This window comes from Hydra viridissima, unplaced genomic scaffold, assembly GCF_058129835.1.
Source record: "Hydra viridissima isolate aposymbiotic clone 2 unplaced genomic scaffold, HvirCarnegie_v1 scaffold_3, whole genome shotgun sequence".
NCBI lineage: Eukaryota > Metazoa > Cnidaria > Hydrozoa > Anthoathecata > Hydridae > Hydra > Hydra viridissima.
The window spans coordinates 105917-117762 of NW_028324302.1; the positions used below are offsets into that span (position 1 = coordinate 105917).

The 11846-nt window shown below is 33.2% G+C and overlaps 2 protein-coding genes across 3 annotated transcripts; both read right to left on the reverse strand.

Annotated features, from left to right (window-relative positions):
* Positions 1-288: 288 nt before the first annotated feature.
* Positions 289-7767, reverse strand: LOC149890469 (uncharacterized). Its single transcript, XM_090083088.1, has one exon. It carries the CDS (start codon positions 7765-7767, stop codon positions 1447-1449), a length of 6321 nt encoding a protein of 2106 aa, XP_089939214.1. The 3' UTR covers positions 289-1446.
* A 61-nt stretch (positions 7768-7828) lies between these two features.
* On the reverse strand, positions 7829-10070 carry LOC149890470 (uncharacterized). 2 transcript variants are annotated; one of them, XM_090083089.1, is made up of 4 exons: positions 9857-10070; positions 9670-9768; positions 8474-8899; positions 7829-8250 (listed from the first exon to the last, which is right to left on the reverse strand). In XM_090083089.1, the coding sequence occupies exons 3-4, from the start codon at positions 8874-8876 to the stop codon at positions 7829-7831; spliced, it is 825 nt and encodes a 274-aa protein (XP_089939215.1). In that variant the 5' UTR covers positions 8877-8899; positions 9670-9768; positions 9857-10070. The 2 variants fall into 2 exon arrangements, 1 of the variants encoding a protein (XP_089939215.1); XR_016451127.1 differs by lacking the exons at positions 7829-8250; positions 8474-8899 and adding an exon at positions 9177-9282.
* Between the last annotated feature and the right edge of the window lie 1776 nt (positions 10071-11846).

The window sequence follows — 11846 nt, forward strand, 5'->3', positions numbered from 1 at the left end:
TAACAATTTTTCTACAGGTTTTATATTTTTCTTACTCAATAACAAACTATTAAAGACTTCTGCAGTTTCATCACCAATTTCATATCATTATACACCAGCCAATTTACTGGTTAAGTCTTTAAACTTGGTAGTGTTTTTTTTACTGTATGTTTTAATCTCAAAATTTTCTTAAATTAAGTTAAGAAAAAATGTCCCCACATCATCATATTTGTCCTTTTACTAAGATAAATGACAGCGATGATGCTCATTTGAGTGCTTTAATAAAGCAGGAACAATATGAGCCAGATCACCAGAAAGATTTAGTGGTTTTAAAACTTTATCCTGTAAAATACATGATAAAGACTGCTGAAAAAGGCATACAAATACAAATACAATTTTACAAATACAATTCTGTAGTTTACAAATACAATTCTGTAGTTTAGATTTAGATTTACTAATAAATTTCTACGGTTAACAAATAAATTTCCATAGTTTACAAATAATATTCTAAGGATATACAAGTAATGTTCAACCATAGAAATTAACTCTTTAATCATTTCAATAAATTGATTTAATACTTTTCTTAATATATCAGTATTTTCTGTTGGAGCAGGAAAAATATAAGCAATTTGTGATAAGTCTTTAATAGTTATTCCATAATTTTCTAATTGGCGTTTATAGCTGTTAGAAATATCACCATTCTGATTATTACGATTATTTTATAATTTTGCTCAATCATTCCAATAACAAAATTATTACATTAGCCTTCTTCAGAACGCACTTCTAAAACTTTATTAAAACTTTAACTGGTTCATTCAGTGTATTGAGTAAGGTTTCCGTTAGTTTTATAAAATCAATTTCATTTAAATCGCTCACTGTATTTTTTCTGAAGTTTCCGGTTTAATAGCATATTAACTAAAATATCAAGAATTTTACTATGGTATTGAAAATTGACCCTTAATTTCTGTACAGATGGAATGGTACCTATTACTCTATTGGCTGAATCTGGAATAAATAAAAGATTTTCTACTAAAATTTTCATTAGTTCTGAGTCTTTTACGAGCATCTCTAATGGTTTCTTACCCAAACAAACAAACCATCCTTTTGTGGACTAGCATAAATATCACCAAAATCAGGTAATTTTGTTAAAATAACTGGCAAATGATCTAAAAGTTTTGGATTGATGCTTTATTGGGTTAAGTATCCCTTAATTTGCGACTGTTCTTTTACAAAGTCTTGAATAACTAAGTCTTTAAATAAAAAATGCTGTTTTAAATGTTCATTAGTTGGCAACTCTAAAGGTTTGATAATAACTTTGTTCATGTTAGTAGGATCTAACATTGAAAACATCTTTGTTTCAAGAGTTATGACTTGCATGATGTCTAAATTTTTGCCATCTTGAAAAATAGTTTTTAAAATTTCTGAATCTTTGTTATCCAAAATCTTACCTTTCCTAAATACCTCTTTTTAAAAAACGGTTTTTTCTTCGCTTATAGCCTTTTCACTTTTAGCCATTTCTTCCTTCATTTTTTCTAGATGCGTTTTTACCTCTCCTGGTGCCATTTCAATTACCTCTCGTAAAACTTTGAGACCAGAAAAAACAGAAGTGCCTTGTGGAAAATAAGTTTTGTTAACTTGTTTTGCTTTGTCGATATGATAATTGTTAATCCATTGTTGTAGTTTTTCTGGGTGGTGAATTTTTACCCATTTTTGTGCTTTTATTGATTTTACAAAATTTTCAAAATTATTCTCTAAAGCAAGCGCCATTTCATTCCGAAGCTGCTCTACAGATTTGCCTGTTAAGCTTTCAAAAACAGAATAGCCATCACCAAGTTGACTTAAAATATTACCATTTGAGTCAATCATCTGAAAAAAGTCAGTTGAATTTCTCTCACCTTTAATACAGGCTAGAATTTTAATATCCTTACTCCTATCTTCTTCAGTTACTTGATAATCTGGATAATCTACTACTTTGATATTTATGCAGTTTGCAGTAGCCATAGTAAATAGCTCAGCAAGATCTAAAGGTTTACCATTTTTTACTTTTTGTGCATATTTTCTTACCTCGTATGCAGCAATATATTTTTTCGCTTCAAGACCAATCAAGGTAGCAACAGTGTTATTTGTTCTGTTCAAATGTCTATTTTCTGCAAGGTTAGCTTTTAATTTTTCTATTTCACTTAAGTCTTCAGATGTTTTATTTTGTTTTTGCTCTAACTTCTCACGATTTTCCTCAGAAGATTTTATTTCGCAATCGAGCTGACTTTTTATAATGCTACTTTGAATTTCTGTTGATATAGTATTTGTCAGTGCACCTATGCCATAACTACTCCAAGGGGAAATCAAGCGTGATTCTACAACTACTAAAATCTGATCAGTAATTACATCTGAAACGGACTTCATAATTACACTAAAATCGCTTATTTCAAAACGCAATTTACATTGATAAAATGACTTTAGAGAATCAATCACATTAGATTTATGAGAATTATACTTATCATTAAGATCAATCTTGTCTATTTGAGTAACTTTTTTTGCTGAGTCTTGAAATTCAAATGTTTCTGATGAGTTAAGCAGAGCAGAGCTTTGGCTATGTTTCTTTGTTTTCTGAGAGGTTGAAATATTCTCAAAAGCTGAAGGGTTTAAATGGCCATCTTTTCCTATCACACATTGTCCTTTAAGTAACGCACAAATTTCTTTTGCATCTGACATACTTACTTCGCATTTGTGAATGATTAAATGCGGTATCAGCAGAGATTCCTTCTCAAGCCGAGTAAGGTTTTTCATTAGATTATCAAATACTTGATCTATTATTATCACAAGTTTATTTATCTCAGTTAACGTACTGATAATGCTTGCACTAAGTGCGCCATTTACTTTAAAAGCTTTTGATACAATATAGTTGCATCCAATAATACCTATAGAATCCCATAGCTTACGTAAAACGGTGTTATTCTTATGATTGACTATATTCGCTACCAAGTTATCAATTTTTGTTTTAAAATTAGCATGCTTAATAAGTATATCTGCTGCATACATCATACGCACCATTTTTAATAACGGCCCACAAAATTTGGCTTGTACTTTGATTTGGATGTTTCTAGAAATTTCTGGTTTAAATTGTTCCAACACTAAGTGTGACAGAGAATTTACTGCAATTGTCAAACCTTCTCTTAATACCATTTCTCCCAAAGTTACTCCAAACTGCTTTAAAGCTAAGGCTTTTAGATTTTGTCCTGTTTGTACCATTGTTTGCCTAATAGTTTCTATATTTGTTATAGCTTGTGTTGCTGCTTGTTCAACTGCCTCTGTTCCTATCTCCTCTGCAAGAACTACTGCTCCTTTTCCAGCACTTTTTATTGCTCCCCATCCCATTGAAATTGCTGATATAAAAAGACTTACTGCTTTTTGTGCCCCATAATCCATCCAACTAAACTGCCTTGTATTATAGGCTCTATATGCTGTAAACAAATCAGCAGCTCCTTCAGCAATTAATCCTAATCCTACAGTGGCACCAAAGCCCGACGCAATTAGTGCTACAACTACTGTTGTTTGAATAGCTGCAAGAACACTTACAATAGCTATACTCCTCCAAGGAATGAATCTTTTTTCATTAATTTCTAATAAGTTTTCAATTCCCCTTGCGGCATATTCTTGAAGTTCAAGAACAGGTTTATGTTCTTCCAAAGTAAGTTCACTTAAATTTTTAATTTTAGTGATTTCTATTTCTTCTTGTTCTATTGAAGCTTTTTGTATTAATTGCTTCGCTTGCGAGTGTTTTAAATTTTTAAATGTAATAGAAAACTCTTGATTTGCTTCTCTAAATTTGGAAATAAGTTCTCTTGCTTTAACATTATCCAGTTTTTTAAAAGTAGCATGAACATATCCCTCGCCTTCAAAATTTTTTAGAGCATTAATTGCAGATTTCTGATTTACTGAAACCAGAATAATATCAAATTTAGATTCTGGACATAATTTAACAATTTGCTGCGCTTCTTCTTTGTTTAAACTATCAAGTTTAATAGATTTAACTTTTTCTTTTTGTATCTTTTTTAGAGCACTTTTCGAATCTAATGTATTATAAATAAAACCTTCTTCTTTGGTGCTTAAAACCTGAACATGTTTATTTGAAGACCTAACAGCTTCAAGCAGGTGTTCTGGGGTACCCTGCATTTCAAGTGTAACAGATTCAAATTCTGTCCTTTCAATTTTTTCAAGAGCAATGCTTAAGGGTAGTTGAAAAAAATTCAAGTCAAAACTAACTTTATGCTTTTGAATAGTAGCAGCTGTTTCGTTTTCATTTATAAATGTTAAATTAAAACGACATTTACCAATCTCTTTGTTGATAATATCTATTGCTTTGTTTCTTTCGATATTTTCTGCTACCTGTGGATTTGTTCCGTCTTCTGAAGTAATAGTTAAGTTAACCAGAGAAGTAGGTAATGAATAACTTTGAAAAATGGTAATACGGTTTTTTAGCTGCTTTAGCGCCATTTCTTTCGTTACTTCTTCCATAACTTCATTGTCAGATATTTTACCAGGATTTAAAAAACTTAAACTGAAGCGATATTTATCACTCTCTGCTCTGATAATGTCTCTTGCTAATGCTATTGGTAAAGAATTCTTAATGTCTCTTAAATTATCTTCGCCAATAATAGTTAAGTTAACATGCTGTGATGGAAAATACCTTCCAAAAAAAACACTTTTTAGGTGGTTTATTGCAACTTCCTTGGTTGTTTCTGCAACTTCAATATCAGGATTTAGTAGAGCACGTAGCATTTCAGCATTTATATGGTTGGTAGTGATATAAACATCGTTGTATTCTTTATTTAGTATACAAGATGTACTTAAAGTCTTAACTGCCTTTTCTACAATGTTATTACTCGGACCATGATAACCTTTAAATGCTACATTTATAGTTTCAATAGCTTGATCTTTTTTACCACTGTCATTTCTTACAGTTAAATCATTAAATGTAACTTCAAAATGATCATAATTTGCAAGATCACTAAGTTTTTGAATCATGAGACTATTTTTATTTCTTTCTAGCTCAAAGTAAGATATACTTTGGTTTTCTTTAATCCCTTTAATGTCAACTAACCTTTGAGATTTTTTGATAACAGATATAGCTTTCTGAATGCTTTTAATATAGGAACCTAAAAGACTTGTTTTTTGAATTATTTGCTTAGATAAATCAGTTTGAATATCGCTCGTTTGATGATACAAATAAGATAGGATAAAATTAAAAGTACCCATCTCTTTACCTAAAATATATAGAGCTTTATTAAGGTTATCAATACTTTTATGTTTATAATTATCAACATGCTTATGTCCCTTGATGTCTCCCTCAGCAAGCCAACTTTTTTTGCCTTGAAGAAAGTACCACGCTTTACCTACAAAAGCTGCACTACTAAAATTCTCATCAAGTTCAATAGCTTTTTCATAATGATCCTTAGCTTCTTCATATTTGCTACTGTTATTTAACATAAAATCGTTTGCTATAGCTATGTGATAATAAGGATTCTTTATTATAGTTCCACTTTTGTAATCACTTGTAACTTGTATAGCGAAATCTTTATACTCACAATCGGCTTGTTCAATTTTTATTGTCCCATCACCAGTTTTTCTTAAAAACACTGCCCACTGTTCTTCAATAGCAGAGAGCACGTTAACTTCATAGACTGATGGCATCACGTTGATGAATAGGTCCTTGATATTTTCCCATACTTTAGTTATAGGACTTTTTTCTTTTCTAATCTCAGCTCTTTTATCCATTAATAAATTGCAAAATTCATTAAACAGCTTATCTTTTGTTTCTATTGTTTTAAGTTCTAAATTTGTAAATATTTCAAGACTTTCTACTTCATCTTTATCTCTAGCTTCCTTTGAAGTATGTGCTATATTTTGGGTATTTAATATCATTTGACCAGTGCCACGTTTGCCTTGCCTTGAGGTTCTGCCGAAAGCTTGTTCCTCAACTCGTTGATTAGGAGGCATAAATGTTATGATAACATGTAACCCTCCATTTTCTTCAATATCATCAGTTTTAATATCTGTACCACGCCCAGCTAAGTTTGTTGCAACTATAATCTCTCCAGGGCTAACCTTTTCTATATCTTTCTCTTGATTCATATTATTCATGTCATAAAGCTTGATTGCTTCTGCTCTATATTTTTTCTTAAGGCTTTGAGAAATAATTCGTGCATGCTCAATAGTGTTGCAAATAATTAATGTTCCCCTAGCCTTATTTACTTCACGAATAGTAGAATTGGTAATTTCATGAAGCCATAGCTCATAATTTAGTGCAATTATATCCGGAAGTTGTATAAATTGCTTTTGATGTAAAGGAGGAATATTTACTAGATCCACGTTGTAAACTCTTGATAGTACTTCTCTAGCTTTTACAGATCCAAGCGTTCCGGTAAGACCAAAAAGATTATTTTGATATCTTTTAAAATATCCGATATTTGATAGAAAGTTGGTAGTAAGAGTCTCAGAAGTCATTCTCAAGTTATGCTTGATTTGTAAAAACTGATGCAAGCCATCGCTCCAGTTAGTGGAGTTTTGCACAACACCGGTGGTGTTAAAGTCTACGGGCATAATCATGCCTTCATGCACAACGTAATGGACTGTTTCTTGATAGTTAAACGCTTCAATAGCATTTCTAGCCCATTTGTGAATTTGTGTTTTAACAAACTCCTTAAGGTTGTTTGGTATTTTAATTTTACCTTCTGGTTTAATACCAAAACGTATGACGTTTTCTGAGCTGATATTTTCATCTGATGTTAAAGCAGTTAAGTAGTGCTGTAGATGTTGGTTAAGATATACATTAGGGTCACCTTTAATCTCCTCACCAATACCATTTAAGGAACCACCAGAGTCAATAAATTTTTTTAAATCGGAAATTTGAAACATATCTCCTTTATCATCTGCATATTCCAAAACTATTTTATCTTGATTAAATTTTATTTTTCCATATACTATATATTCCTTGCCATTAATATTGATTAATCGATCTTGTAAGGAGGTAAGTCTTTGCCATAAAAAGTGATATATGGGTTGTAACTGATCCATGCCAGCCATAGTACTTGGAAGTCTGGCAATCTTAGAACTATCATCAATTAACATGCAATCTACTTCATCAACTATTGCAACCTCACACTTTCTTGTCGATAAAGTACCGAGGCAACTATACTCCTCTCTTAAAGTATCAAATTGAAACTGAGCAGCATCTCCATAAACCACATCATTTTTATAGCAAGTTTTTGCTCCTTTAATGTAGATGGATTTGTCACTATTACTACCAGTGCTTAAAGCAAACATTTTATATAATTTAGCATTTTCTTTAGCATCTCTTTCTGCTAAAACAGGAGAGCTTGTTATAATGTCTACATTTTGACCTTTTAATGCATGAGCTATAGCTAATATACTTACAATAGTTGATTTACCTTCACCTGTAGCTACTTGTAATAATCTTCCTCGATACTGTTTTGTGTGCAAAGCAGCAAAACAAATTAAAATTTGGGCGTCAGTTAAGTTAGTTTTATATATAGTTTTCCTAAGGAAGCCCAAAGTTCGAAATGTTCCTGCATTTTCAAGGTTGTTTGCATCAATATCACACCAGGCACAGGGGTGTAAGCTGGAGTGAGCCTGTAGGTCACAGAGAATGTTGGCCATTTTCAGATTGCATGCGATGAAAAGATTCACAGCATCGCAACCAACAAGTGCCCATACTTGGTGAACACTTTCATATGTTTCTGGAAACTCTTCAACAACAGCTAGTAGCATCTGATGTTTCACTCCAGTGTCTTTGGCAACTCGCTGCGTTAAGGATCTTTTAGCAGATGAACTAAGATTCCTTATTTACTGCAGAGCTCTTCTCAACAATTGTAAGACAAAGTTTCATAAACCCCTTGCCTCCATCAATGCCAAGCTTGACCAGGGGCTCAGAAGAAATATTCCGAGAGGTAAGAACTCTGTTGAGAAGATCCGACAAGCTCTTACAGTGAGCAACTGTAAAATCTCTAGAGTCCCCTTTAGTGCTTGACCCCTTGATTTGTGTGTGTGTGAAGAACTCACTGAGCTGTTGTCCAACAGCTAGGAACTTTGATGCAAAGTTAGGCTCAACTAGTTTTCCAACTGATGCTTGGTTAACTGTACTGACCAATCTCTTGATGCCAAGATTGGACAATCCAGTATTCAGTTGAACATTCACAAGGTCTTGAGTAGTCAAAAACAAAGAAGCAGGTTTTGAGGAAGCTCCACTTGGGCCTTAAAATGGAATTTCTTTTTTTTTAAAGGATTAAAATATTTTAGATAACTTACTTCTAAATACAGTTTTTGTTGCTGAAAACTAAAGCCTCTATTTAGTTCCTTCAAAAACTAAAATTCTGATGATATTTGCAAGTAAAAAAACAATCAATTATGGTGAATTTTGAACAAAAATAACTTGTTGTGAGCTCTGTACTATATATAGTAATAAATTTTTAATTACCTGGCGTAATGGGAAATGCATGACCTCCAGAAGCCTTAGAAAGACGAACAGCCCCATGGGGTGAGGCTTCCTTGTTTGTGATTACAGTGGCAGCAATCTGTTCGGCAGCCATTGCATCTCGGGCTTCCAAACCCTTGAGATTCTCTCTAAAGGTAAACTGGTTGCAGGTGTGTGCTAAACCTTTACCAATTGGACTAAGGCAATAATTGCATCTCAAAGGAGTGTTTTTTTCTTCAGCTTTTGTCTCATCAAGTGGATGCTTTTCATTCATTTGTAATCGTCCAACTTTACACAAGAGGCAATCACAGACATGACCTCGTGTTTCCGTTCTGACAGAAATAGTTGTGAAGTCAAACAGAGGGGGAAGAGTGATATCTTGCCTTTCACCTTTACGCCTCATCATTGTTCTACAGGCTTCACAAATACCTTTAAGCATAAAAAGTGATTTTCATAAGTCAGAGAAATATTGCTGTACCTCAATGGTTTTGCTAGTAAAGCTGTGGTTTTTATGAGAACAGGCAGTTTAAATAAATCAATTAAAAGCAAGCAAGCTTTTTAATTTCATTGCAATACCACAATAAAACTGGTTTCCCTATATACATACAATTAAAATCAACCCTACATTACCTTGAGGAATGTGAGAATCAGCTTTATTATTAACCCTATTAACCCTAACTGACTCCATAGATTTTGCTGATTTGCTCCCACATAAATGCTGTCAGTTGTCTTGAGCAGTTTTTAAGACAAATCAGGCAAACAATTTTCTGATTTTCCTCATGAGTTCTGGCGTGGTTCGGCATTTTGATTGGCTGAGAGAAATATTTTTTTTAATTTTACATAAAAGAAAGTTTCAAGGAAATACCTAATGTATCAATCTTTGCATAATTATAAATATTTTAGTGCAACTTTTAAACATTCTGTTAGCCCCTAAGGGATTTTTATTTGATGAAAAAGTTTTTTTCACTTACTTATAGTATACAATGCAAACAATTAAATATACTAATCTTTGATTTATATGGATAACTAATGTACTTAAAGTAATTGTGAAGTGTACAAATTTGGGTTAAACTTAAGTGCTTAACAGAGCAATAAGATTGGAAGTAATAAAACTGGACCAAAACTAAGTCCTACAAAAAAATTTATAAAATAAAATATGTTTCTTTATTATCCCATAAACTGCTGTCAAAATTTCATACCTTTATCTTGAAAATTGCCGGTGATTTAAGCGAAATACTTTGACAACTGAATTTACGGCAAAACAATGCAAGTCTTAGTGAACAACAACTTGGAATCACCTTCAATATAAAACAACATTACAAAATTAGCTAAAAAATATGAAAGTATCACTGTTCATTTTAATGTTAAATTTCAAATGTTTCTTACCTTATTACTTAATAAGTTCTTTGAGAATAATGTAAAAATTTTCAAGGAAAACAAAAGTATAAACAGAGATCAACTTGTTAAGAACACAAGTCAATTTTTCAATTTTCATGGTTTTGCAAAATTTTCAATAATGCCTAAAATTTTTTTTATAGAATTAAAATAGATGTTAAAGCCATTTTAAATACTTTTTTACTTTCATGAAGTTCTGTTAAAAATCGTAGCTAGGTAAATCTTGAAAATGCCGTTAGCAATTTAAAACAATGGAGATAAATTTTATAACATTAGTCATTTCAATAGTTGATTGAAATTTTACTTAATAAGATTACTGAACTTAAATAACTGTCCGAAATTCCTAAGCAGTTCCGAATTTTTTTTTTTTTTCAAGCTGACTAGAAAAATCAAGTAGCATTTGGGTTTTTAAAGCGTAAAATGGAGCGTAAAAGCACTGTAAGTGTAAAACAATTTAATATGTTTTCAGGTGGAAATCTTCTCTCTTTTACAGTTGGAGTAAATGAAATTACAGGATGCGTAAAAAGTTCCCGCACTCCTCTGGCAACGACGTTATTTCCCTTATTTTAAAGCATACCGTTTATTTTTCTGCATTATTTATGCTCTTCTCTAATCTTTGAATATATTTTAATATTGAAGGTTTTAGGTTCCATGACGAAATAAAGAGATTTGCGGCCCGCAATCGAGAAGCTAGCTAAAGAGAAAAAGAAAGCATCGGAGATCGCTCGTCTTCTGAATATTCCGCGGCGTACGGTTTACGATTGCTTGAAGCGACTTGAAGAAATTGGTTCCATTGATGATCGTCGACGTTCTGGAAGATCAAAAACTGCAACTTCGGGTAGAATCGTCAAAAAAATCCGCGACAAGATTCGGTACAACCCAAAACGATCGATGAGACAAAAGGCCGAGGATGAAGGGATTTCGGAAAGTTCAGTTCGTCAAGTCTTCCACATAAAGCTCGGAAAATACTCGTACAAAATTCAAAAAGCTCACGGATTTACTGATCGGATGAAAGCCACTCGTTTGGCCCGTTGCAAGGAGCTTCTCAAGCGATTCAAGAAGCCGGCGGACGCCTCGACGATTCTTTTCACGGACGAGTGCCTCTTCACTGTCGAGCAGTTCGTGAACCATCAGAATGACCGGATAATCGCTGGAAACGTTCAAGAAGCAAACCAGAAAGGTCGAATTGCTTCAAAGACAGCTCACCCCCAAGCAGTGATTGTTTTCGGAGCGATTACAGGAGACGGCAAGGTGCCATTGGTTTTTGTCAATCAACGAGTGAAAATCAGAGCTCAAAACTACCTGGATGATATTTTGACGACAGAGGTATTAACTTGGACCAATTCACACTTTGGACAGCGGTTTTGGACGTTTCAACAGGATTCCGCCCCAGCCCACAAAGCAACGGTCGTCCAGGATTGGTGCAAAGCCAATTTTCCGGGTTTCATCACACGAGAAGAGTGGCCTCCAAACAGCCCGGATCTTAATCCACTCGACTATTCCATTTGGGGAATTATGAAGGCCAAGGTTGGAGCTGTTCTTCATCCCAATTTGAACTCTCTACGGCAAGCACTCGAAAAAGAATGGGCCACTCTTGACAATGATATGGTGTCCGCCGCGGTTGAAGCATTCCCCAAGCGCCTCAGGGCGTGTATCAAGACGAAAGGAGGACTTTTTGAGATCTGACTTGTTTTTGATGTTTAGTATATTATTAAGAATAAATGTTTAAACTTTTGGCACATTATGATAGTTCTACGTGTATTTACGACGTAAATACTGAAGTGCGGAAACTTTTTACGCACCCTGTAAGTCAAAAAGAAAGAAAGTAAGTCATATCGAAAATTTTCCAAAATTCCAAAATTTTATGGAGCTATCAAATGCATTAGAACTCTCTAAAAGTAAAACCAAAAAATGATGTTCTACTTTACACAGGAAAAAGTTATTGTTAATGTTTTCGATCCAAAAAATCATTATTCTTCTT

Bases quoted from the DNA above. Each gene is read 5' to 3' on its own strand.
- LOC149890469 (XM_090083088.1), bottom strand. From the start codon at position 7,767: ATGCTACTAGCTGTTGTTGAAGAGTTTCCAGAAACATATGAAAGTGTT.
- LOC149890470 (XM_090083089.1), bottom strand. From the start codon at position 8,876: ATGATGAGGCGTAAAGGTGAAAGGCAAGATATCACTCTTCCCCCTCTG. The intron at 8,251-8,473 runs GTAATTAAAAAT...TTCCATTTTAAG, and splicing joins TGCATTTCCCATTACGCCAG to GCCCAAGTGGAGCTTCCTCA.